This window comes from Aureobasidium namibiae (assembly GCF_000721765.1).
Source record: "Aureobasidium namibiae CBS 147.97 unplaced genomic scaffold scaffold_13, whole genome shotgun sequence".
Taxonomy (NCBI): Eukaryota; Fungi; Ascomycota; class Dothideomycetes; order Dothideales; family Saccotheciaceae; genus Aureobasidium; species Aureobasidium namibiae.
Window position 1 is genome coordinate 541,589 of NW_013581196.1, and position 25,695 is coordinate 567,283.

The window sequence follows — 25,695 nt, forward strand, 5'->3', positions numbered from 1 at the left end:
GAAACAGACCAGCATTCTGGGAGCTGAACACGATTTGCGATGAGATACATGAGAACAAGAAGTTTCCTAACACACACACATTGAGTTTCGTTTGCGGCTACCCCTCTGAGTAGTCCACGTTTGTCCAGTTGTAAGGTTTGCTCTGGTCGTGGGTATACGAGAAGTGACAACTTCAAACTTGACTGAATCCTGCAAAATGTTTCCAAGACTATTCACACTTGTTCGAGGACGCAACCTTCACTATGGGTGGATACGGCTAAAGTCCGGGTCAAATGGTTGCGGAGAGTTCGGTGGCCGCAAAGCGCGGAGGAGCAGACGCGTCGAGCCCTGTCCATACCAAGTCACAACTCCATCTATTGATTCATCCACACACGCGTTGCAGCCTCGCCGCACTGTCGCATCATGGACCCCCTTGCAAGCGAAGACACTGTCAATGCCCCCGGAGCCGTGTCGGATGAAATGATTCACGCCGAGAACCAACAGATCGAGGAGCAGCAACAGGAAGCTCAAGGTACACCAACACATCGACTGGCAGCTTTGCGCCCAACACTGACTCAACCGCCCAGATGCCGAGGACACATCAATCGTCGACGACACGAATGCCACATCGCCGTCAGATAAGCCGACGTCGCTAGATGCGCCTGAAGGCCCTCCTGCCGAGACCGATGGACAACAGGCCGACGACGAGGACATGGCCGATGCCGACGCAAAGGATGCTGCAGAGGCTGCCGAGGACACCATGGACGTAACACAATCCCAAGACACACAGCAACAAACAAAGTCACAAGCCGAGGCATCCGCTCGCTCACATTTGATCGAGCAAACCCACGCCATCATCCTGCCTTCGTACAGCGCCTGGTTCGACATGCACCAAATACACAACCTCGAACGTAAGGCTCTGCCAGAGTTCTTCAACTCACGCAACCGCTCAAAGACTCCTGCTGTTTACAAGGACTACCGCGACTTCATGATCAACACATACCGCCTGAACCCTCAAGAATACCTGACCGTTACAGCCTGCCGTCGCAACCTGGCTGGTGATGTTTGCGCAATCATGCGTCTTCACGCCTTCCTTGAGCAATGGGGCTTGATCAACTACCAAGTACGCCGACTCCTTGCGCATCACTTGACGATCATCAAACTAACCATCTCCAGATCGACCCTGACACTCGCCCTTCTAACATCGCTCCTCCCTTCACTGGTCACTTCCGCATCACCGCTGATACTCCCCGTGGCCTGCAGCCCCACCAACCTGCTCCTAACTCGACAGTCACTGCTGGACGCGCAAACCCTGGTACCGACCGCCTAGCAAGCGCTACCCCTGCAATCAAATCAGACTTGAACTTGGAAGTCAGACGCAACATCTACGAGTCCACCGGCAAGGACCTCAGCGCGAAACAGGAGAATGGCACCGACCTCGAAGAATCACTCAAACAGCCCGGCAAGCAATACTTCTGCTACTCATGCGGCAAAGACTGCACTCGTGTGCGCTACCACAACTCAAAGGCCCCTCCAGCATCAGTCGCTGGTAAGAATGGTGCTTTGCTCAAATTCGACCTCTGTCCTACGTGTTTCATGGAGGGAAGATACCCCAACTCGACTGGTCCCGCCGACTACACCAAGCTGGAGAACGAGAAATACACGACCATCGCCGATCGCGAGGCTCCTTGGGCTGACTCGGAGTTGCTGCTGTTGCTCGAAGGTCTCGAGTTGTTTGACGAGAACTGGGAGCAGATCGCAACCCATGTTGGAAGCCGTACGAGGGAGGAGTGTGTTCTGAAGTTCTTGCAGCTCGAGATCGAGGACAAGTACCTCGAGGGAGAAGACACAGTTGACGGCGCATCAAACAACCTGGGTTTCTTGAGCAACGGTCGTGTTCCCTTCTCGCAAGCCGACAACCCCGTCATGTCTGTCATGAGCTTCCTCGCCGGTCTGGCTGACCCTACAGTGGCAGCTGTTGCCGCAGGCAAGACTGTGGAGCAGATGAGAAAGCAACTTCGCAGCAATCTGGAGAAGGAATCAGCAGTGACAGACACAGAGAAAGAGACTTCTGCAGAACAGCCAGAAGCATCGAAAGATGACGACTCAATGGAAGTCGATGACAAGCCCACAACCGAAAAGCAATCCGCAAGCCCCAAGCCTCTTAAGGAGGAGGCCAAGGACACTGCATCTTCACCCGCCACGTTGGCTCTCAGTCTCACAGCCGCTCGTTCCTCGGCTCTGGCCTCACACACCGAACGTCACGTCAGCTCGCTAGTCTCTTCAGCTGTCAACCTTCACATGCAAAAACTGGAGCTCAAGTTGCAGCAATTCGATGAGATGGAGACTCTACTGCAGACCGAGCGCAGAGACCTGGAACGCCAACGTCAACGCCTCTTCTTCGACCGCCTGCAATTCAAGCGCAGAGTCGGCGATGTCGAGGCCAAGTTTGCAAGCATGGGTATTGCCGTCGAGAGCGATGTCAGAGCAGCTGCTCAGGGCGATGCCGAGGAAAAGGGTGACAAGCTTGGAGTTGCAGGAACTCAGGAAGGTGCAGCAGCCGTTGCTCAAAACGATGATGTCAAGCCCGCCAGCGCAGAAGAGGCTGGCTACAAGACTGCCGAGATGTAGGATATCCCTGGACAGTCTCGCATGGTGTATGTTGGCGGCAGGTGGCGTTCTGAGCGGGTCATGGGCAACTTTGGAACGGATCCTTTCAATAGGTCGTTCTGAAGGTCTTGGGTATAGCAAATTCCTTCTTTCTTCCTTTGGCGCAATTGGGAAGTTTCCTCTTCTACGGTTGCTAATTACCTATATCAAAAATACAGATCAACTTCAACACTTGACTTTATTCCTCGGCGATTGTGATAGCAAACTGTTCTAGTGTTTGGTCATCAATGAGCATGCCCATGCTGTTTACAGCCGCATGGCCTTTCAGACGATGCCTTTTTTCGTCATAGTGTTGAAACGCTCCTTTCACTTGACATCCTGCCTCTCGGCAGCATGCGCTGAACAGAGTGTGAAAAGGCAGATTGCAAGATCATTTTTCCACCGACGATCTATTTGACATGAACACAATCTGGAACCACTGAACAGAATGTGGCTACTGGACAGCAAAGCTCTTTCTCTTCCCTCCTTTACTTGTTTTCCTGTTGGAGATGATGCCATAGAAAAGACAAAGATGCTGGTGATTGATATGGAGTCATTGATATAGATTCATTAGTGATATGTATGTAGATTGGGCTTTTTGGAATATGTGAGTTCAATGAACATTCATTTGTGATGTTGGAATCGTAGATGTAAGGTTATGAGAACTCGGAGTGTCTTTTGCAGTGCTTTGTATTGGTTTGGTGTTTTTTTTGTTGTGGAAGAAGGAGCAAGGAGCGATGGGAATTGAGGAGGGGAGATCTACTAAGACACTCTCAAGGATCTAGTGTGGCTAAAGTCACGGTTCCATCTTTGAGCTGAGGTGTCTGGATGGTTGTTCGCTGGAAACTCTGAGTTCCACACATCGAAATTGGGACCGTACCTCCATGACTCCGCGATTACACGGCTCACATATCTTGAGCTAGACTTGGCAACTGCCCATGGGATGCATGGGTATGTCGTGTGGGATATGGAGTGGATAGTGTGTGTAGCGCAGAGTCAAGTTTGAATCAGGTGGGAATAGGAATGTCTGTATGCAATCGAAAAGAGAATAGAATTGGAAGTCATTTGCACAAACATACACACATTGTTTTAGTACATAAGTTGAAATGGAAGCATGGCCGGCCATGCTAGAAGAAGAATATGCTGAGTATGGAATCAACAAGCGGCCCCACCTGGTCCAAATGGCAATCAGGCTTCGGAACAGAGATGGAAAAGATCAGTGTCGGTATTCACGTTGCCTGCCGCTCTCGACCACTATCTCTCTTGCATTGTAACTCGAGCGGCTGGTACGAGGATCCTCGATGTGGCTGCTTCTGGGGCCCAGATTACCACTGCTGCGGTGGCCCGAGCTTCGAGGAGGTTGTACGTAGCGATATGTTTCGTAATCGTCCTTGTTTGAATGATGCTGTGGGCCTCTACGCTCTCGCAAGAGCTCCTTCTCACGAAGGTGATATTCGCTCTGGGGGCCAGTGGCTCTGGAGCGAGAAGTTGTTTTGGAACGGCCTCCGTCGCTTGAGCTGCTGCTGCTGCTACTGCTGGAGCGCGACGATGGTGTTACTTCGACATATTGAGGGCCGGCGTGAGAGTGTCTTTCTGATGCAGGTGCTGGCGGTAGGGGCGGAGGTGGGTCGTAATGGCTATGATGATCATGTTGCTCGAATGGCGGGGCATAGGCTATGACGGGTGGAGTTTGAGGAGGTTGTTGTATGATATATGTTCGCTCCTGAGGACGTGGAGCTTCCTCATAGTATGCGCGAGAGACTCTTGTGGTGCGAGGTGGTGAGCGTCGGCGTTCTCGTCGTACGACACGAGCTGGAACGGCATACTCGTCGGGGTCTTCCTTGACGCTGACGAGACACATGGTTGCTTTGGTGGGGAGAATAGAAATGTGAAAGAAAGATAACAAAAACAGAAAGACCGACCTACGGTTGAGATAGGGTATGTGGACGAGGTCACAGCAGGGTTGCGACAAACCTGCTTGATGATCGAGGGTGTGGCTGGTCTGGCGAGATTGCGATTGGGCTTGCACGAGTCTTGCGGAGCCCCAGTGCCACTAGGACATGAGCACGACTAGGGTACAAGCAAACATTGTACCGTGAAGGCAAGGACGCATAGACAGTCCATCCATATGTCGCTTGATCGAGGCAGCATGGAAGAATGCTAGCGGTCTGGAAGGCAACAAGATGGGAAGGAGCGAGGGACTCGGATTGAGCGACTTCCGCTTGAGGGAGCGTGCGGAGCTTGTTCTCCAGACTGACGCACCAAGGGTCCGGTCCTTGTTGTTGCTGATGAACTGTTCATGGCCAGTACACACAACTATGTCGTCGGCTGCTTCCAATCTTCTCGTATCCCATAGAATAGCATCGTCATGAGCAGCAAGCCGCTGCCCAGGGCCGCTGCCGGAGCAAATGGCCTTCCTAAACAAAGGGCTGGTCTCACAAGTATAGATGCCCCTCGTCGACCAAACACACCAAGCAATGTCTTTGCTTCTCTCAAGGCTACTCAGATTCTGACTCTGAAGCCTGTCCTACCTGCTGGTCTATCATCCTGAGGAAACATACATTAATCACAACAATCATGCTGACCCAATTCAGAACTCATCGCTACCATCCTCGACTACCTCCCCGTATCCGACCTGATAACATGCGCCAGAGTATCGAAGCGTCTGCAAGAGATGGTCTACGATGACACGAGATGGGTTGCTAGATTGAAAGACATGGGCGTGTGGAACGAAACGGAAGCACGACAACGATACGAGGAATCAAAAAAGAGACTCAGTGGCCGCCCACAAGCCGATCGGAGCCTGACCATATTCGACGCACACGACGAGCAAGAGAAAGTACGGAAATCGCTAGAACAGGCTGTTGCCCCCAGGAGGCCGAGGCATAGCAGTGTGACTGATGGCTTTGACGATCTGACTGTATCCCAAAATCCTACTTTCGACGCAAAAGCTGCCACCACCGCTCTGCGTAAGGTTCGCTCCGTCCGCGGTCATGCTAGACAAGAGTACGGCAGAGTTCATGGTGCTTTGGGTCCTTTCTACTACGATCTGGTTCGCTCAGAAAACTCGTCCGACCCAGCCGTCTTTCGTCTCGTCCAGGACTCTGAACAGCAAGCTCGCATTCTTGCTGACTTGAGAGTCTTTGCACGAAGCGATAGTGCTCAGAAATGGCGCCAACGGCAGGACAAGCTTGATTCTATGCTTGGTATCTTTGAGAACGCCATGATCAACGAATTCCAACAGGCGTATCAAGCTCAAGATGTTGATCGCATGAGACGCTATGCTCACGTTTTGGTCTCCTTGAACGGAGGTGCCGCTGGCGTCGACATTTTCATTTCGAACCATCCTTATATGCGCCAAAGAAATCAAGTCGGCAACCCTCTAGATTGCTTGCAAGACGTGGCTCCTGGACACGTGGATCTCAACCCTGCACAGAGATTCTTCGAGAAACTGGCATCCATGTTATCCATGCAATCGTCCATTATCGATCAAGTCTTTCCAAGCTCCGTTAGTGTCCTTCTTCCCTTCACGACCCGCGTTTGTGAAGACATAGTCTCAGACTATATAACAACCCTGTTTATCGAAGCACACGAGAACAGTGTAGAAGTTTACCTTAAGGCAGTGGCTGGAGTATTCGAGCAAGCCATGCGCTTTGCGGTCTCCATTCAACCACCAAAAGCATCCGGCACAGATTTTCACGATCAGATCAAGAGCATCATTTCACACATTTTCGAGCCGCATGTGGACCGTTTCCTCACAGAGGAGCTCGAGTACTTCACCAATAGATGCAATGATGAAGTTGGTGCTTGGGAAAAAGAACTTTCGGAGCAAGAAGCAAAGACTGAGTCCTTCTTCATGTCAGGCATAAACAGACAAGCCGCGAAGCGCGATTTCTTGTCTTCGTTCAAGAAGGTTGTTATGATGCCTGTGAATGCTCTACCTACCTTTCCTTCTGCGAACAAGGCTACACCAATAGCTGAGGTCCCTACTCCAGACCAGACCTCACGGCCAGAAACACCGGATACTCCAGCGACACCAAGGCCGGCTCCGACGACAGAGTTGGCAGCCAAAACCGCCATCATGAACTCACGACTTGAGGGCATCAAGTCTCTATTCAGCATCGAGGTAGCGCTGAGCTTGATTCATCATGCAAAAGCGTCGATTGAGCGAGCTGCCATCTTCATCCGAATGGGCGATAAATATGCTACCTTAACAAAAGAGCAGTGTGACAAGATCTTCGTCAGCCTGTTAGAGATTCTCGGACGCCGGCATATCCAGAACGGCTTTGACAAGGCAGTAGGTCATCTGAGCAGCTACAACCCGCGCGACGTCAAAGAGTTCCGCTCAGAACAGACGGCAGGAGCGACTGCTGGAGTCGAGCCCCTCGTTACCTTCCTCGAGCTTGTCAATGTCGGAGACTTGATTCAACAGATGGTCGATGTCTTTTACGTGCAAGAATTAGTCACACCGGGCCTCACCGACCGCGACGATTTCCTTAATCCAGCCGTGAAGGAAAAGAAACGCTTCGAGCAAATGCTAGATGAGCGAGTAGCAGCAGGCATGGGCAAAGGCATCGATGTCCTGATGGACGAGGTCGAATACACGTGTGCAACACTCCAACTCACCGCCGATTTCAACACCGATGCCGTGGACGCCAAAAACTTGACAGGAGTTGATAAGCGCGCTAGCATGATGGGTCTAGTCGATATTGGACCCACGGAAACCGCTAAGCGTGTAGTCGACACCATTCAGCAACACACAGGCATGTTGGTCGGCAGCACGGACAAGAACATGCTGGATGTGTTCAACCAAGAAGTCGGGTTGAGACTGTTCGGAGTGCTGTGCAAGCATATAAAACGCCAACGCATCAGTGCTGATGGAGCGATAAAGCTGATCAGGTATGTACCTATCCTCCCTTTTTCCTTCGATACTTTCTAACACCACCTCTCCAACAGCGACATCAACCTTTACAGTTCCTTCATAACCACTCTCCGTCAAAAATCCCTATTACCCTACTACTCAGCTCTGCGCGAGCTCTCTCAGATCTACCTGGTGGATTGCGGCGGTGGCAATGCTACCACTACATCGACCTCCATCTTCTCGACTTCTGCTGCTGCAACAACGAGGATGGCTCGGTGCAAGGAATTGGCTACCATTATTGCGGATAACGATAGATATCATGGCATCTTCCGCGCTGAAGAGGTGTACGAATTTGCGGAGAGGAGGGCAGATTGGTATGCTGTGAGAAGGGACGTGGAGAGGGCTATGTATGGTATTGGATGTTTGATCATGTAAGCGGACGGGAAATAGAAAGGGCGGTCCTTGTGGTATTTGAGAAATAAGCGAATATCATAAAGGCATGAGATCTTCCAACTCCTCCAATCGAGTTCACCAATTCCACTAGTTACTTCATCTGCATCAGCAAGCTGAAGAACACCACAAAGTACATCCACGAAATTCGCCTCCCACCCAAACATACATCAAGGACCTCTAGCCTGAGATAGATATCATCGCCTGATATGTTCTTGTCCCAGCGCCCAACCACTACATCAGCCAGCAGTTAAAAACTCCCTCGTACCACCTCTTACCTCCCACAAAGTTCCATCTTCTCCACCAAAACACTGAGACCCTCCTTCCAAACTCCAAGCACTTATACACAACCTTTTTTGTTTGGTGCTTCTTCAACAAAGCAAAACAAGAAACAAAAGCCGTGGTGGTGTAGTGGTCAAGCACCACCCGATCCGTCACAATCTCTTGAATTTTCCTCTCGCTTTTTGCCTAACACACTCTTTTCATAAGGATCGGGAGGTCGTTGGTTCCAATCCAATTCACAGTGCTTTGTGTTTTCTTTTGCTGATGTCTATGTTTGTACAAGGAGGTAGGTGGTAGGATGCTTGTCTTTTGTGTTTTCGTCTCGTTCACGCAAGGAGGATAGTAGGTCACGATGTTGACTTGGAAGAACTGTTCTTATATCTGAGGTAAGGATACCTTGCTGTTTGGATTACATCTTGAAAATGCACGCATCACCCTTGACGAGTGTTGAGAATGTCAACTTACACAACATGTCTTCGTTGGCTCATAGAAAAAATCTGTTCATGGCAAGAATATCTATTGCTGTAACGTCAAAAACTCCCCATTCCAATGCACCGATTCCAACACGCTAACATTTCATTCTGTCGTAATTATACAATTTTTATCTTTCGAAAAAGAGAGGAGTACAGCCCTGAGTGTACGTCTAGACCTCAGGCTTGCCAAAGTCGATGGCCCACTGCTCGGCCTCATGCTTGAGACAGCGTCTAGCATACCAGAAAGTGCACAATGTCCAGACACCAGCCCAGATGAAAGGAACGGTCCAGCCGACCACATAGGCAGCGTCCTTTTGAATGGAGAAGATGAGTGCAGTGATGACAGCAGCTGCGACCTCACCACCAATACCCCAGAACAAAGTCAGACGGTGAAGCATTTGACGGAAGTAGTGGCTGGCTTCGTATCTGGTGTTGAGTCTCTCGCGGAATTCAATGTTACCGCCGCCATCGACTGCAATGATATCCTCGATGATCCAGTAGATTCCAGGGCGGAGCTGGGAGCCAGCAGGCATCGAAGAAATACGGAATGGTGAGGGGATTTTGAGGAGACGCATGCCATCCTGGATGATCAACTCTGAGCCAAATGCGAACATGAGAGAGGCACAAGGCATCGCTAGCAGACGAATAGGTGGATTCTCGGGAATGGTACCACTGGTGGAACGTCAGCAACGAATTCGAAACAACTTTGGATTAGATGCTTACACGATGAGCTCAACGATGATGATGACCCACGCAAAACTGAAGTTCCAGTGGAACCAATCGAGCTATTTCAAGAGTCAGTGTCTCTGTGTCTTAAGTGTACATGGAGGATATGCTTCTTACATATGATCTACGACCACCAATGACACGACACGTGCTGCCCTTCTTCCACAGATGCCAGAAGCGGAGTACGTACTCAAAGATACTGATACCTCCCAGAGCAGCTGTGACGATGGAGAAGACGGTATTCGGAGAGAGGTCGGTGCCGTACCAGAGACCGAAGTAGAGAGCCAAGGGCATGACGATGGAGTCGAAAAGAATGAGGAACCAGAAGATGAAGATACTACGCTTCCTCTGGCGCAAGTCGTATTCTAGCGATGGTGGGGCATACGGGTTGATGGCTCCGGGTTCTCTGGCGGGTGCTGCGAGACTGGTTCTGGGTAGGGCCAGAGACCTTCGAGGACCGAATGGATTGGAAGTTCTACGTTCTCCTGTGGGTGAGCGGACACCACCGCCGACAGGCGAGTGTACGCCGGATGGTGATCGTACACCATCATCAGTTGGCGGGAATGATGGTGAGGGTGCACCTTCGTCTGCCGGCGATGCGAAGGGTGAGGGCGCGAAGTCGACTGCTGGAGACGTCGGCATGGCGAGTCGTGTGACTTGTCGTATGTCGAGATAGTAATGTTATACTAGCAGCCGTCAGCAAGCAGCTATTTCGCGGCGGACTCGAGGCATGAGCGACGCACGTATTATAAGAGTGAAACAGGTTGAGTGTTGGAAAGCGTTTTCCAACTGACTTTCTGGTTCCGGACCGCGGGTAGAGATTGGGCCGAAAACAAGGGAGCAGAATGCCTTTGATGGTTTGGAGTTCAAGTAGAATGAGGGCGAGGCTGTGTGTGTGGATTCGAAATAGAGCAAAGTAGGTGCTCAAGACTCGTAATACATGTAAGCTCCAAGACTAGAGACCGGCGGTTCTTGCGTGTTATCCACCCTTGGACGCGGTTCAACATCGAGACCCTGGCCAAGTACGTGACGTCTGCCGCGCCCGAATCGTCATAGGAGTGCTATGAGGCTGATTGCCAAGCACCTTCGTTTCTCAATCGCCCGCAATCAGGACTGTCTACCAGACGCACGCCTAGCGCTACGCAGCGTATTCTCGTTCCCCTTTGCAAGTGTTATCGCCAGACCGTCTGGTCGAGATTCGACATTCGAGATCAAATCGAAAGGCGATATCGTAAAATATGCTGCCATTGCTCCCTGCCTGACCAACAACACTTCCCGAGTCTTCGTAGCTTGTTTCAAACAAAAGTGTCAAGGAGGCATGGCGGGCGCTGGTTAAGAAAGCTTGCGCGCTTGATACCAAGTCCTCTTCCCAGCCCTGTCGCGCAACTCGCTCGTCATCAAAAGAGCATGGCAATATATCACCTACGTCCTACAGCAGAGCACCTACCCACCTCCTCATGTCCGATCATGACATGGACCATCACTCTTAATATGCGCTTTCTTCTGCTGTCTCTCCTGAGTGTCTTGACGGTCGTCACGACTGCTCTCCCAGCCCACCAAGCTCCTCTTCTTCGCCATGCTGCAGACAATCGCACCGTCTCTCCCGAGCTATTCTCTGACCTCGAGGAGCTCGCGCGTGTCGTCGACATATCTTATTGTGTAGGTCTCACCGGCATAGGCATATCAAGGCCGTTCAAATGTCTCGGTCGCTGTTCCGAATTTCCCGATTTTGAACTTGTCAAGGTAAGAGGGTGTGTTTGTATTGACCACATTTGACCATGTGCCGACATGTACTCTAGACATGGAACACTGGCCAGTTGATGTCCGACTCTTGCGGCTACATTGCTCTATCTCACTCACAGGCGAATCCTCGCATCATCGTCGCGTTCCGTGGCACCTACTCAATCGCAAACACGGTTGTCGATCTTTCAACCGTACCTCAAGAATACGTCCCCTACCCTGGTGACCCGGACTCAGGAGCATCGAAAGCCGATCATGCAAAGTGCAACAACTGCACTGTGCACACTGGCTTCTACAGTTCTTGGAAGGTGGCTTCTTCTGCCATCTTACCAGACTTAGAGGCTGCCATCGCTGCTTACCCCAACTACGCCCTAACTCTCGTTGGTCATTCACTTGGTGGTGCCGTTGCAGCCCTCGCCGGTCTCGAACTCGAATCTCGTGGCTGGAATCCGACGATTACTACCTTTGGAGAGCCTCGACTTGGGAACGCAGCCTTGAATCAATACCTTGACCAGCGATTCAACTTGCTCGGCTCTTCACGTGATGCCTGGACGAACGTTTTCGATGAACGACAACTACGTTATCGTCGTGTCACTCACATAGACGATCCAGTACCTCTGCTACCTCTTACAGAGTGGGGATATCGAATGCACGCTGGCGAGATTTATATCTCCAAGTCTGCCTTGACTCCAGACATTCAGGATCTCCAGCACTGTGTTGGTGATGAAGACCATCGGTGCATCGCCGGACAAGATAGCAGTCTATCACCAGAGTCCACACCCACCAAACGCGATGATCTCAGAGCTCAAGTGAAGCATTCCGTGGATGACCTTGCTGAGGAGCGCGAGTTGGAAAAGCGAGCTATCGGTTCCTGGGTCGTGCCATCTCGCTACAAGTTGTGGCAGCTGTTCTTTGCACATCGTGACTATTTCTGGCGCCTCGGACTCTGTGTCCCCGGTGGAGATCCTTGGGATTGGAATCGCAAGCCATATGCACCGCTTGGTGGAGACGAGCAGGAGTCGGTCTGATCGTTTCTTCAAGATCGAACCAAGATTGTACCTGATGCCATTGGGAGTTCTTTTCGTTGTAATCTATCACATGTATCTTACCACTTTAACTATGCCGTGTTGTCACTTTTCTCCAATGTCCCATGAGGTCTGCCTCATCGGTTTCTTGTCCATCCTCTGATGTGTGCGCACTGTTCAGACAGATCTCTCTTGTTCGACGCATGTTCTCATCCGCTAACTCTGCTATACATATTTTACAACAATCAAAGCTCCCAAGCACTCCAACTTCATTGATCGGCTCTCCCCTGACGCTGACAAACAACATTTGCCTATCTTAGCAGGCCACCGAGATCATTACATCACAACTTCAGTAAGTATACCTACACATCTACATTTACTTATGTTCCCGGTTTCGGTTTTTTTTTTCTGGTTCTGAGCAATAGCCATCTGTAACACTCGTCACGCACAATCAGAGAGTTCGTAGACGTGTAATGTTCGAGGCAAACTCTCGCTATGCTGGCGATCTCTTCACACAATGTAGATTTCAAATTTTTGAAAAACCTACTTATCTGCCACCAACTGCGTTGTACACAAAGTCGCCGGTGTTCTTATGGACAAGAAGAAAGTTGATGTTGAATCAACACATGGATGTGAGATCGATCATCCTGTTCTCGCTCACAATTACGCAGATTCCAGAGCAGGTGCGAAATGGTAGAACAAAGGTGGTTGATCGAAGCTTCCATCTGAGGACGACCGTCAGCTGACCATTGTAGTTTTGTCATCTGTACAAAGAACGGTCTACAGGAGTAAAGCTGTGCTTTGATCTCGGATTTGTAGCATGCTCACATGACATGGTATCGAGGAATTCAGATCCCATCAGTGGAGATGACGAAAATGATGGCAGATGTTGTGATGACTCAACTACGAGTATAGCTGTAAGAGTAGCTAGTCGACTATCTCAAAAGTTGAGAGACCTGTTCGTTGATAAACTTCTTGTCATCAGCAGTACCAGCTCCTCCGCCAGCAAGATGGCCCCAGATACTCTCAATGACAGCCAGCTTTCCGTCTTTGATATGCTTGACCTCCTCTTCGCTGTCCTCGGGTGGGAAGTAGCAATCAGTTCTCGAAGGCATGATCAACGACTTTGCCTTGATGCGTCCCAAAGCTGCGGGCAAATCTCCCTTGTCTTCAGGGAAGCAAGCGGCGATGTTGCCATTTTGCCATGTCCACAGCATGGATAGCAAGTCATTGGCATCGTTAGACCTCTTGTCCCACACATTCTGGAGGTACTTCTCTAGCGTGTCGTAGCCAACTGCCTTCCAGCACTCATTTCTGTACCAGGCTTGACTGAGTGCCCAGGTTGAGTAAACCCGACCAAAAGCCCGGAGACCTCTGACGGGCTCTTTCTGGTATCTGCCATCTTCAAAATCAACAGAAGACTCCAAAGCAGCTTTTGGTCCTTCCAAGAAGTTGTAGTTGTGCCACGATGTGCGTGCCGAAGTCGCCAGCATAACCACATTGGACACGAAGTCAGGGTACAGCACACTCACATAGTAAGCCTGCTGTCCACCCATCGAAAACCCAATATACGCCTCCAACTTCTCAATGCCCAGACTCTGACACAGCGCATACTGCAGCCTTATGTTATCCTCATACGTGACTCTGGGAAAATCGATGCCAGAAAACGGAGCAGCCTGATTCGATGGCGACGAACTCTCCCCGCCACCAAGCTGTCCAACGACCAAGACATGGTACTCAGACAATGACAATGCGCAGTCCTTCGAATCGTAAAGGAAAGTAGTCGTGGTTTCAAGTTTGCCGGCAAAACACGTCGGCATCAAAACGCAAGGCTTGGAAACGTCGCCGAGACTCCAGTAAGCTAGCTTGCCCTCAAACTCCTGCCCGGCATGCGAAGAGCCAGGGGATAGCTTGATGGTATGCGAAAATTGCTTGGTTTCGGGCATTGCGTGCGAATCGCGATTGGACTTTTTTTTCCCTGATCAATGATAGGTGCGAAAAATAATTGGCAGTGTCAGTTGTTGTTGTTATTTTCGAAGGATGTGGTTGAACAAAAGTCTGGCTAAAGAGGAAGGTGGAGGTCAAGATGTCGTAAAGGTGGGGCCTGTCGAGCGACGAACGCCTCCCTGATCGCCACCAAAACTTACCATTTTATCCAGAATAACCTCCCCATGGGCAAATGGTATCTCACACGGTAGTTGTGAAAGTGCACAGCAAGTTCATGAGACACAAGGCATCCACCGAGAGTCGTGATTTCGGCGGCCCTCTCCGGCGTCATCCCCCATCCGGAAGAACTGCATCGTTACAGCTGCCGCGTGACACATACACATATGGATCGGGAAGCATTCGAGCCCACAAGATATCGTGATGCACTGTGTTCTGTTGAGCAGGCAGAGTGGATAGCGTCACAGGAGTCAAGAGAAATTCTCAAAGTGGTCTGAAGGAAAAATCATAAATTCAAAGCGAATGTGTATTCAGACATTCGGAGCATCGTAACAACCCATTATTCACATAACTAAGTCCAAACCGACTGTATATATCCTGCCGTGGTATCTTTCTCTACAGCTCTCTGTGCTCGACAGCCATGCCGTCCTTCTCGGTCATGTTGACGGTACCAAGACCACCGATCTCGGCAGCCAACACCTTGCTCTTCTCCGTTGCGGCAGCACCACCAACGATGGCTGAATCTCCGTCGAAGTACTTGGCAATCTCCTCGAGAGGAGTGTTGCGGGTCTCGATGTAGAACTTCCAGACGATGAAGAGCTCGAATCCGAGCCAGCAGCAGTAGACGATGTAGTACTTCCACTCGATAGCGTTGAGGGCAACGGGGTTGACGTATTGGTTGAAGAAGAGTGCGAGATCAACGCACAAGAACATGAGAGTCATACCCTTGGCACGGATGTTGTAAGGAAGAATCTCAACAGAGTATCCGACCAAAAGACCCGAGAAGGCAATGTTGTAGAAGACGTAGTAGATGAAGATGAAGGCAACGACAGCGTTGGCAGAAGCCTCAGTTCCAGCAATCTTGAAGCGGGCGGAGCAGATGGTCTGGACGATGAAAGCCATCATCATACCAGCAGTCGAGATCAAGAACAGAGTGCGACGACCGACCTTGTCGACGAAGAAACATTGTCCGACGGCGACGATGAAGTTGACGATCTGCAGAACACCGTTGATAACTAGCTGAGTGTTGGTGTCGGTGATACCGATTTGGTTGAGAACGATTGTGAGGTAGTACGAGACCAGGCCGTTTCCGGACCATTGCGAGAAGAAACCAACAGAGCAGAGAATGATCAGACGGTGGCGGTTACCGGGGGTCTTGAAGAGCTGGGCCCAGCCGTTGGCCTCGAACTCCTGCTCAAGCTTGATGGTGTCTCTGATTTCGGCCATTTCGAGCATAACAACTTCGTCCTCGAGGTTTCCGTTGGCGTGAACGTTGGCCAAAACCTGGTGGGCCTGCTCGATCTTGCCCTTGGAGATCAAGAATCTAGGTGACTCGGGAACGAACCAGATGAAGACAAGCTGAAGTACGGAAGGGAAAGCTTGTACAATCGAGGGGATTCTCCAAGCCCAGTGGTTGTGGATGTGGAAGGTTCCGAAGGTCAACCATGCAGCCACGATCGAACCAAGGTACCAAGTGGTGTTGTAGATTGTAGTGAAAAGAGCACGGTGTTGAGGGTGGGTGAGCTCGGTGAGCAGCAGAGGCGAAGCACCGTGGGCGACAGCAACACCGAATCCAATGAGGAAACGAGCGCCAATGAACATGTTGAGGTTCATGGCAGCAGACTGAATGACAACACCGACGATCATGAGGATACAACCAGTGAGGATACCAGCGCGACGACCCAGACCATCGGCGATGTAGGGGACAACGGGAAGAGCGACAAGAGAACCGACGGACATGATGGCGTTGAGCAGACCCAATGAAGCTGCAGAAGGGTAGTTGAAATCTGCAGACGGTTAGTATGTGTTTTGGAATCCGGTCGTTAAAGCGGACATACCCTCTTTCCAGATAGTGAGGGCCTGGAGACCGTTCATCATAGAGCCATCGTAACCATTGGTGGCACTGGTAATGACGACGAACATCAAGCAGATGTAGTTTCTCCTCAAACCAGGGTCAGTAAGCCAGTTGACCTTGGGGAATTCGCGTCCCGCAAGACGGAAGTGGCCTTTGGTTGCGGCCTCCATTTCGACTGTCTGTGGTGAAGAACGATTGTTGCGTGTATAGAAAGAGAGAAAAGATCAGCGAGTGCAATTGATGCCTGTGAGACAGTGGAGTCGAATGCCTGGCTGATCAAGTCATGGGGGTGAGGACAATGAAGCTATATATCTTAAATGAGAGTTGCAGCACAAAGCATGCCATCTCATTTAGCCGCCAGGCACGCGCACAAGCAGACCACCATTTAGAGGTGACAAAGATATCTGAACCTCGCTTGTATCGACCCGGCGGCGTGGCACATGCAAAAGAGAAGGCCAGAGTGGTCTTGGCCACTATTGATTCTCGTTTACCCCACAGACATGTTCTTTTAGCCACAGCGGGGACTCCGCATGAATGGGAGACCTCGAGGAGAGGGTGATCGCGTGGTTTGTGGCCCGGCGGCCAAGATATCTCGCTTGCAGAACTGGGACTAGACCATGCAGGATCGACGTCTGATACGGCGTTGATATTAGGTTGCCAGATGGCTAGCTAACGGTGGCGTCTTGGGGGGCGGAAGCATGAGTATTGCCGGGAGCTTGTACAGACGTGATGTTCTTGAATTTTGACAGTAGTTGAATGTCGAGCTATGCAGCATGGAGTCCACTCCATGCATAGTCGAAGGGATCACCGCTCAAAAATGTGGAGGAGTCTGGAGAAGGGTGATCCGGCTCGCAAAATCGGTTATCCCCCACAGCTCCACGAGAACGTCCGGAGAAGGAGGGTGGTAGACCGAATGGGGTATAGTCCGCTTTGCAGGCTACATTGGTCACAAGCACATGTATTTAACCGGCGGATTTTGCCTGTACAACGACGCTGGTGGTCAACCATCTAACATCAAACTTGGCTCGAACAAGCTTCGTGGCATGCTTTGCGACATCGATTATTGAAGTCCGACACCAAAACGAGTGACGACTACAAACGATCGTAGACGTAGGTGGTATGTTAAAGTTATACAGGCAGATTGACGATACCGTTGCTTGGAACCAAGTAAGCATTTTCAACGAAGGAGCCGCACAGAAAGACCGTGGGCCATTGGAGGGTGTCTTTAGCCAAAAGTTGTCTGGGCACATATGTTGTTATTTCTTCTAGTCGCAATCTCGAGGGTTATCTGGAGGTCTTACAACAAGAACATTCTCAGCATTGTCGCACTCGAGATGTCTGAATCTGGCAGGGCTGCATAAGCAACGAGGTATGCTGCAGCTTGCGTACAGTACGCCAAACACGTCCCAGGGTCTGCCATATTCATCTCTGCACAGGCAAGCCAGACGCGTGTAGCAGCCAGCTGGGTCAACACTGCAGCTGCAAACCAATCACGGAACCGCCCAGATTCCTCTCCTGTTGTCGCCAAATGGGGCGACTGGCTAGTGTCAGGTTCACGACAAGCGTTCGAAGGACGATAGGCTATTGTTGGCGCGTCTGGCGGCTAAAGCAACATACAACATTGCATAATACCGGAGATTCCCACTGCAGACGAGCGGCTCAGGCGAAGGCTGGAACGTTGGATCTCTTCACGATCTGCCGGGTCGCAGTAGCGTCGCGATCAAGCCATCTCTGAGCAATCTCTGGGGGTTCTGGGGTGATCCATGGGTCGTGGGGTCGCCCGACATGGCATGAGTCTGGATACACGGGCCGTAGGAGAGTGTCCGAACGTGGAGGATGCATGGCATGCGGTTCGAAGGCCCGGCGTTGCCGATCTCAGTGCATACAGTGGCGAGAGAGATTGATCTCGAGACCATTCGTTTGACAACAATATATTGGCAAAGGCGATGGATCACAGAGCTTTCTTTTGATGATCTCGATACGGGTGGTGTTGTTGTTTGATAGGCTGTAGTAGTTGTGATGGCCAGAGGAGGACAACGAGTGTATTTGTCACATGGTGTGTGTTAAATGTCGCACAACGGAGCTGAGGTGGGCGCGTCAGGAGCCAGCCGTCTTCTTTTCGATGACACTCCGGACCCATCTCCCACCATCCCAGTACTCCCGCTTGCCGGTCACGATGTCCTCGTTCTCGTCTTCGATGAAGGCAGAATGGCCAGTATCACCAAGATGAAGGGCAGCAGTCTCTTCCAGCAGTATACCCAAAGCAAGCAAAGCAGTCTCGTCCATTGATTGAAAGTCGATTTGCCCTTTGTCCGGAGTGGCGTTCGAGTAAAAGTCAGATGCATATCGGTGTAAAAACTTAAGCAGGTCGGAATCTGGTAAAGGAGTGGGTGGGTGTGGAGCCTGGTAGACGTCGGATTCTTGATATCGCTCAGGGGCTCCCTGACGGCGAAACAGGACCTCGTCTGGCGGAACGGACTGCAACGAGTTTGTCTGAGTGTCTCGATACTTTGTAGCAGTGCGTTTCTCGGTCGCGAGAAGACTTTCATAACCAGCCTTGCCAGCGACTGCTTCATAGACGGTTATCTTGCGGCGTTTGCGAGTGACAGCTTCAGGCTCAACAGCATCTTCGGGGTGCTTGTAGCGCTGCAGACGCTCTGTACGAGGATCCATCTCCAGCGTAGTTGTCTACAGGTAATTCGAAAGTTGCGTTCGTGGTCGAATCTAAAATTGGGATGGTCGACGGAAAGCTGTGTCTTGGCGAGAGGTTGGAGTCGCGATTTCCCAGCATACGTCACGTTCCTCGATCGCTCCTTCCATTCTTCATCGACCAAGACCAGACAAAGATGATTGAAGATGAATCTGTCGCCGGATGAACTCGTTCTTACTCAACCGCGCTCTCGGTAGCGTGAGCCCCGCAGCCCTGGCGCGCTCGCAAAACACCCGTCTCGTATACTCAATCCAGCCCGCCAGTCATGTATCATTGAGCATCAGCCCTCCGGACACTGAAAATGACCAAGACGCTCTGCAGAACGGTGTTGCACATCCAGCCGGTGTGAATAGCATCACTGTCGACAAGTTCGAAGGCCGATGGCTTCTCTCTGGTGGTGCAGACTCGTCCATTGGAATATGGGACCTCGAGACTCCGACGAGCCAGTCCGACGAGTCGCGTGTCATCCAACCACTCGGCTATGCCTCCAAGACTTCAAAGACGGCAAACTTTGGCATCACCCACGTTTCCTTCTATCCCTTCGACTCTCTGGCCTTTCTGTCTAGCAGCTACGACCACTCGCTGAAGCTCTACTCGTCCGAGACCCTCGAGACCTCGGCCGCCTTTGACCTTGAAGCCGTCGTCTATTCGCACGCCCTTTCGCCCGTCGCTTCGCACTTGCTGGTAGCCTGCGCCACACAAAATCCTGCTGTGCGTCTGGTCGACCTCCGCTCAGGTGCCAGTACACATTCGCTGCCTGGTCACAGTGGTGCCGTCCTCTCAACCGCTTGGCACCCGAAACGCGAACATGTACTGGCCAGCGGTGGCTCTGATGGCCTAGTACGCCTATGGGATATCCGTCGCAGCGCAAGTAGCTTGGGCGTGCTCGACATGGAAGACAGCAGGGGTGTTGGCATGAATGGCAATACCCTGCGGCGTGAGCGCGGAAAGGCTCACACGGGCGCTGTCAACGGTATAACCTGGGACGAAGCAGGAGATTTTCTCGTTTCCTGTGGTCAAGACGACAAGATACGTGTCTGGGATGCAAACACAGGCGCAAATACCCTGACCAATTTTGGCCCTGCCGTCAAGAGTTCCACCACATCCACTCTATTACCTCTCCTCAGCCCAAGTCATCTCACCGGTCAATCAAAAGAGATACTCATATACCCCAACCCACGCGAACTACTTGTATACGAGATGCACACGGGCAAACTGATCACACGCCTGCGAACCCCATCATATGCGTCTACACGCATACAAGTCACAGCAGGATCCGGCACACGAAATGTCGTCAACAAGACCACAAGTCTAGCCTGGCGAGCCCATAACATCGAGCTCTACTCGGGCCATTCCGACGGCACCATCCGCTGCTGGAAGCCAAGGACGTGGGAAGACTCGCTGGACGAGGACATGGATGACGACGATGACCAAGAAGAAACAGGTGAAGACGCCATAGAACGCAAGCGCAAAAGAGATGAACTAGACGACATGGTCAATGGCCTGACAAAACGCCAGGTAACGTATATCTAATATCAGCAATAATGAGCAATGCAATGCAATCATAGACAAACAAAAAGGCCTTCTCTTGAGAGTATCATTCCAGCCATGCTCAACAGTTTCATGTCCACCTTCTGTCTTTTCACCACATGACAAAACCCCGACAAACATACAATGCAATTTCAACAAGATGAAGAGCCTTTCTATAATTGGGTATAAATGCTATCTCCCTCTACCTATCACAGCATGCCTACAGCATAACAACCACAACATGCAAAAATCCATCTGCAAACGCCGCAGCACGCATCAAATCCTCGACAGGCGCACTCATCGGCACAACAGCTCCATGCAACACCGGCACTGCCAAGACTGGATTTCGCCTACTGGGAAACACGGTGGGCAGGATATGATTCAGGGCTGTGCCTAGGGTGTTTGATTGGCCTGTGCAGTAGTAACCGTCAGTCTACATGAAGGCGAGGAGGGAAAATGAAGAAAAGAAGAGGGAGAGGGGAGAGGGAAGGAAAGGCAACTCACGCGTTGTGGCAGAAAAGGGAGCGATTAATCCTTGTACTGTTCTGATACTCGCTTGCACCATCCCTGACACCTGACCCTCGTCATCTCCAGAACTTTGTTGCGGTGATGTGGTGGTTGGAAGGTATATTTTGATGGGAATGTTTCGAAGAGGCGTCCCTGGTGGATTGAGCAGTTTGTTGTTTATGGTGTTGAATTTGGTGAGGTTGTCTGGAAGACCACATTTTCTCATCAGTACAGTATTCTTCTTGAGAGCAATGGTGAGAGAAAGAGGTAGAAAGAGTGGAAGGGGGGAACGGAGGGAAGGCGAAAAGGAGGGAAATGGAAAACTTACGGTCCTGTACTGCTTGCCATAACGTATCAGAGTCGTCTTTGCTTAGACCCATGTATACGTTTCCCTTGCCATTGCGTATCACGTCTGCCTGTGATATGTCAGTCTAGAAGTCTACTTTCACCACCCAACACATCTTCCTCCATCATAACCAGAATGCGGAGTGGGGGCAGAGGATGATACAAAAACTCACCTCCTTGACAGCATTGACATAACAATCCCTCACCACCCTCCCCTCTGCATCCAACCCCATCAACATATCCGCCGGAAACTCTGAATAGCTCACCACCAATCTCCAAGGCTTCCCTGCCTCTGCACCAACTTCATCATCATCATCATCAGCATCCGCAGCTGCAGCTGCATTTCCAGAAAACAGATCGTGCAGTAATCCAACAGGATAATGATACTTCAACGGCACGTTTTCAAAGGAAAGCCAGGCTGTATGAGAAGAAACAGACGGGTCGATAAGGTAAGGAAGAAAGAAGTCGTGTAAGCGAGGCAGTAGAGTAGACAGGTGTGACAGGCGAGGGATGCAGATCTAAATTTGAAGTCAGAAGACATGATTTGGGTATAGAAAACCCGATATTTCGCTATTTGTATTGAATAAAAGGAGTAGAAAACACACATACCAAATACGGATCCACTTCATCGATGCTTCTGCAATCCGCACTCGCGAGCCTGATCTCGAGCGGTAGACTCCCCGCCCACACTTTCTTTTGAATGCTTGCGAGTATTGCTAGTGGTGTCGCCATGTCTGATGTGTGACGCCCGATGGTTATGGCTTTGTTTGTCGAATCATTTGTTCGATGTGTGATTTGATGCTGTGTTGTTGAGTTGCCAGGTGCTGCGATGGAAGGTTGGCGTTTGTCGTTGATGCCTGTTCGGTTTATGAACAGGGTCGTCCTGATTACAAGAATTGCAATTGATCAAATATCACATTTCGTCTCCTCCAATGGTACATGGTGTAGGATATATTCCCAAGCAACACTCTGGACTCAACTACGTGTATCGTGCTAATGTTTTCGCAGCCGCTGCAGAATTGTATCGTGGGAAAGGACAAAAAGGGATTTGGTAAACGAGCCAAAGCCAAAGCCTAGGGCAATTGAAGCATCGGGTTTGGAGTGCCAGATGCTTGCAAGTCACAGAACTGAAGCAGCGATGAATTACAAAACAGTGTCACATGTAAAACGGACAACGATGACTGCATCCAGCACTTTTTGCAGCAAAATTTTCTGCCATGTTGATACCAATTCCAATGCTCTTAACAGTGATCACACAGCCAGCCCATCCCACTAGCAAATCTCGTACACACCCCCGTACAAATGCCGATCAATCCTCATCCATAACGTCTTCATCTTCCTCTTCGTCTTCCGTGTCCGCTTCACCAAGCAATTCCCTTTCATCGTCATCCAACTCTGCACTCGGGCCAATGGTGATATTACCCTCATCATGCATATCTTCGTCTTCTCCTTCATTGTCCGGTCTTGCAGTGGACAATCTTGAGCCACCTGGTGTTTCGTCCTTTGCTTCTTCCGCCAGCTTGCTCGCGCCACCTTTCGATTTTCTGCTTGCACCTCCGCCTCCGCCACGACTCTTCCTGCCTTGTCTGGGCTTTACGATTGTAGCAGCTATCTCGTCCATGGCTTGCAACTCTCGTTCGTCTTCCATGTCGTCGACGGGCTTGAGTGGTGGTGATGCAAGTAATAGGCTGCCTCCGACATCTGCGTTTTCTTCGCGATCCAGTGTGACCATTCCGAGTGAAAATGCTCGCGAGAAGAACAGGGCTTCCTCGCCCACGTCGTCTCTCGCGACATTTGCGATGCTGTTAAGCGGACGCTGTTTCTCTTGCTCGAGCTCCTTGTCTGTGAGTGGCAGTGCGAATCCTCCAAGGATGCGGACACCACCGGCAGCACGACGGAGCGCAGCGGCTGCCTTCTCTTCCTCTTTTGACTTTCCTTTGCCAGCTTCGTCCTTGTCCTTGGCGTCATCTTTACCTTTGTCGGCATTGCCTTCATCCTCACTGTCCCACCCGGAGGGCAACATGCGGATTCGTTTCCAAGCACGCAGTAATATACCTTCCTCTTGGCGTTGACGTTTGGCAGCTATGTGGCGTCGTCTGATACCGGTATCGAGGATTTGATTGATTCGCACACGGCGGTAATCGCTGACTGCTTTTTGGTGTGATGTCAGCGGACGGTTCCGAGTCTGGAGTTGGTACGGAGATGTCGAGAGGTGGTCACGTTGGGGATTCGAATAGAGGCCATCCGGCTCGGTATACGGGGCAGGAGGGGATGTGTGAACGGGATTGGGCAGCAGAAAAGGGTGATGTATGTTGGTGGTCCGGTTACCTCGTCCAGCGCCTTTCTTGGGCAATACTGCAGCTTGTGGCGTGCCCACGGAAGGTGAAGCCAAGTGTCTGATGTCGTGTTCTTTTTCATCAACTTCGGTCAAGAAGGATTTGGCGGCCAAAGGCTTCGAGATTGTGTTGACTGCCTGGAAAGAGCTTGTCGGAGGAGTAGGGGAACGTGAGTAGTCACTACCTGCATACGGCCTACGCATCGAGTCTAGGTCGACAGGTCAGCTATCGATACAGACACCAACCAAGAGGCAACTCACCGTGTGGTGCTGGCGAGTCAAAGTCACGGCTGGGGGTCTTGGTTCCAGCATCCGAGTTTGCATCACCAAGACCCGCCGCGAACAGACTACGTTCTTTTTGTTCTCCCAAGTTAGTGTCTAGCCAGTAGTCGTGCCGTGACAACATACCTTTTCTCGCACGTTTGAGTGCCGTCATGGCAGGACTCGGCTCGCTTGCGACAATTGCTATTCTTTCCTTGCGCTTCTGTTCTCCATAATCCTTCTCTTCTACGCTGTCAACGTTCTCCAGGGCAGCCTGCTCTTCGGTCAAACTCTCGAGCGGAGGAACTTTGATGGGTAGACCACCACCGTCCGACTCACAACCAGCTCCGAAGGGATTGGCAAGAGCAGATTCGTTGGAGAAGTCGCTTTCTAGATACCACCACATGAGCCAGAGAAAGGCCGTCGCTCTGCTCTTACTGCTCAAGCTAGGTCGCATGACAAGATCGAAGAAGTCGCGAGGGTGATTGAAGTGCAGCTCTGATATCTTTGGAGCATATTGTGATAGAACGAAGATCAGGTTGACAGGGTTGGTTCGCGGTATTGAGGCCTGGCGGATGTCTTCAATGGTTCCTGGCTGTGGCGTATCCTCGGTAGCGCCCTTGAGGATGGATTTCAGACGTGGGGCATCTTGTAGTTGCTTGTAGGCATTCGGGTCTTGGTGTGCTTGCAGGGCAGGAATCGAGTGGTAGGTACGGAGCTGAGCGCGCATCTCGGGGAAGAAGTTAAGAGTCGTGTTCATGCGGCCGACGTTGACAAGCAGGCAGACCATGGCCATGGTGATGGCCGAGTCGAAGTCCTCCTTGAGCTTCTCCTTGAGGATTTTGCTGCACTTGCTGCTCTTTGCCATGGCATCAACGTAGACTTCGGCGAACGTGTGGCCCTTCTCATTGTCCGAGTAGCGAGTAAAGACGCGATGCTCGTCTTTGAAGACCATGTCGAGAAAGTCATATTGTATGTCTTTGCGCCATAGCGGCACGCCGTCCTCCTTCTTCAGATGGCGGATCTTGTTTCCTGAGTAGACTGATGACACGCTGCCATTTGCATTGCGCCGTGTTGTCTGTGTCGTCGATGTGTACAGTGGAGTCTCTGCCTCGTGCTCGTCGTCCCTATCATCCTTGTCGCCTTTGGGTGCTGGAGAACCCTCATGGTCGCCTGTAGCTGATGCGGCTCGTATTGCTGGCGCGGATGCTGGAGTTGCTGGCGGTGCTGGTCGTGGACTTTGTTCGACGGGCTCGTCGGCGAGGATGTGTCGCAAGCTGCTGCGAGAGTCCTGCTCCACCATGGCGCGCTTGTGTCTGATGTCGATTGCGAAAGTGATGGTTGGAAGAACAGTTTACCCTTCAATCGCGCTCCTGCCGATACCTGCAGATTGCGGCCACTCCCGTCCGTGACGACGCGGAGCGTCTGTCTGGGGGAAGCTTCGATCCACCCAAAATTCTCAAATCCCTGTCCAATACCGGTGCATACCATGACACATGCAAATAAATCACTCACCGTAGCATTTCCACCATTTGAAGCTTGCTATAGAGTTATGGGCACCAGGTGCTAGAAATCACATTTGTCACAGAAACGTCTTTTTACGAGCTCAAAAATGCCTTGATTTGCGCATCTATATCGAATCAAACACGGAACGAGATGTAGAAGTAACTTTTTTTAGGATTGATCCTGCCTAGTGGCCAGCATATCCCCTTGCAGGCAGCCGTTTTGCCATGCCTATCTCTTCCTGCCTCCAGATGAACAAAGTCTATAGAGTTGTGGGTATCCATCATCCGAGAGCGAAAAA

General features: G+C 51.1%; 11 protein-coding genes across 11 annotated transcripts; 4 read left to right on the top strand and 7 right to left on the bottom strand.

Moving 5' to 3' along the window:
• Positions 1–402: 402 nt before the first annotated feature.
• Positions 403–2,610, top strand: M436DRAFT_74487 (SWIRM-domain-containing protein; the record flags this gene model as incomplete). The annotated part of the gene is made up of 3 exons (XM_013570242.1): positions 403–511; positions 567–1,102; positions 1,156–2,610. The coding sequence occupies 3 exons, from the start codon at positions 403–405 to the stop codon at positions 2,608–2,610; spliced, it is 2,100 nt and encodes a 699-aa protein (XP_013425696.1).
• Positions 2,611–3,844: 1,234 nt separating this feature from the next.
• M436DRAFT_65552 (uncharacterized protein) lies at positions 3,845–4,489 on the bottom strand (the record flags this gene model as incomplete). The annotated part of the gene is made up of 1 exon (XM_013570138.1): positions 3,845–4,489. The coding sequence occupies one exon, from the start codon at positions 4,487–4,489 to the stop codon at positions 3,845–3,847; it is 645 nt and encodes a 214-aa protein (XP_013425592.1).
• A 507-nt stretch (positions 4,490–4,996) lies between these two features.
• On the top strand, positions 4,997–7,924 carry M436DRAFT_51253 (uncharacterized protein; the record flags this gene model as incomplete). Its single annotated transcript, XM_013570034.1, has 4 exons — positions 4,997–5,165; positions 5,223–7,527; positions 7,585–7,681; positions 7,772–7,924. The coding sequence occupies 4 exons, from the start codon at positions 4,997–4,999 to the stop codon at positions 7,922–7,924; spliced, it is 2,724 nt and encodes a 907-aa protein (XP_013425488.1).
• Positions 7,925–8,894: 970 nt separating this feature from the next.
• On the bottom strand, positions 8,895–9,798 carry M436DRAFT_11626 (uncharacterized protein; the record flags this gene model as incomplete). The annotated part of the gene is made up of 3 exons (XM_013569925.1): positions 8,895–9,366; positions 9,418–9,479; positions 9,538–9,798. Coding segments are annotated over 3 exons (795 nt in total), but the record flags the coding sequence as incomplete, so codon positions are not given.
• Positions 9,799–10,887: 1,089 nt separating this feature from the next.
• Positions 10,888–12,188, top strand: M436DRAFT_50948 (extracellular lipase; the record flags this gene model as incomplete). Its single annotated transcript, XM_013569978.1, has 2 exons — positions 10,888–11,163; positions 11,220–12,188. 2 exons carry the CDS (start codon positions 10,888–10,890, stop codon positions 12,186–12,188), a joined length of 1,245 nt encoding a protein of 414 aa, XP_013425432.1.
• A 932-nt stretch (positions 12,189–13,120) lies between these two features.
• Positions 13,121–14,131, bottom strand: M436DRAFT_51500 (homoserine acetyltransferase; the record flags this gene model as incomplete). The annotated part of the gene is made up of 1 exon (XM_013570069.1): positions 13,121–14,131. One exon carries the CDS (start codon positions 14,129–14,131, stop codon positions 13,121–13,123), a length of 1,011 nt encoding a protein of 336 aa, XP_013425523.1.
• A 613-nt stretch (positions 14,132–14,744) lies between these two features.
• M436DRAFT_65557 (MFS sugar transporter-like protein) lies at positions 14,745–16,373 on the bottom strand (the record flags this gene model as incomplete). The annotated part of the gene is made up of 2 exons (XM_013570139.1): positions 14,745–16,135; positions 16,187–16,373. The coding sequence occupies 2 exons, from the start codon at positions 16,371–16,373 to the stop codon at positions 14,745–14,747; spliced, it is 1,578 nt and encodes a 525-aa protein (XP_013425593.1).
• Positions 16,374–18,300: 1,927 nt separating this feature from the next.
• Positions 18,301–18,876, bottom strand: M436DRAFT_51221 (uncharacterized protein; the record flags this gene model as incomplete). Its single annotated transcript, XM_013570027.1, has 1 exon — positions 18,301–18,876. The coding sequence occupies one exon, from the start codon at positions 18,874–18,876 to the stop codon at positions 18,301–18,303; it is 576 nt and encodes a 191-aa protein (XP_013425481.1).
• A 199-nt stretch (positions 18,877–19,075) lies between these two features.
• M436DRAFT_65558 (WD40 repeat-like protein) lies at positions 19,076–20,446 on the top strand (the record flags this gene model as incomplete). Its single annotated transcript, XM_013570140.1, has 1 exon — positions 19,076–20,446. One exon carries the CDS (start codon positions 19,076–19,078, stop codon positions 20,444–20,446), a length of 1,371 nt encoding a protein of 456 aa, XP_013425594.1.
• Positions 20,447–20,663: 217 nt separating this feature from the next.
• M436DRAFT_51655 (autophagy protein 5) lies at positions 20,664–22,027 on the bottom strand (the record flags this gene model as incomplete). The annotated part of the gene is made up of 5 exons (XM_013570095.1): positions 20,664–20,854; positions 20,948–21,154; positions 21,279–21,366; positions 21,469–21,813; positions 21,905–22,027. 5 exons carry the CDS (start codon positions 22,025–22,027, stop codon positions 20,664–20,666), a joined length of 954 nt encoding a protein of 317 aa, XP_013425549.1.
• A 1,258-nt stretch (positions 22,028–23,285) lies between these two features.
• M436DRAFT_51270 (uncharacterized protein) lies at positions 23,286–25,194 on the bottom strand (the record flags this gene model as incomplete). The annotated part of the gene is made up of 2 exons (XM_013570038.1): positions 23,286–23,635; positions 23,892–25,194. Coding segments are annotated over 2 exons (1,653 nt in total), but the record flags the coding sequence as incomplete, so codon positions are not given.
• Between the last annotated feature and the right edge of the window lie 501 nt (positions 25,195–25,695).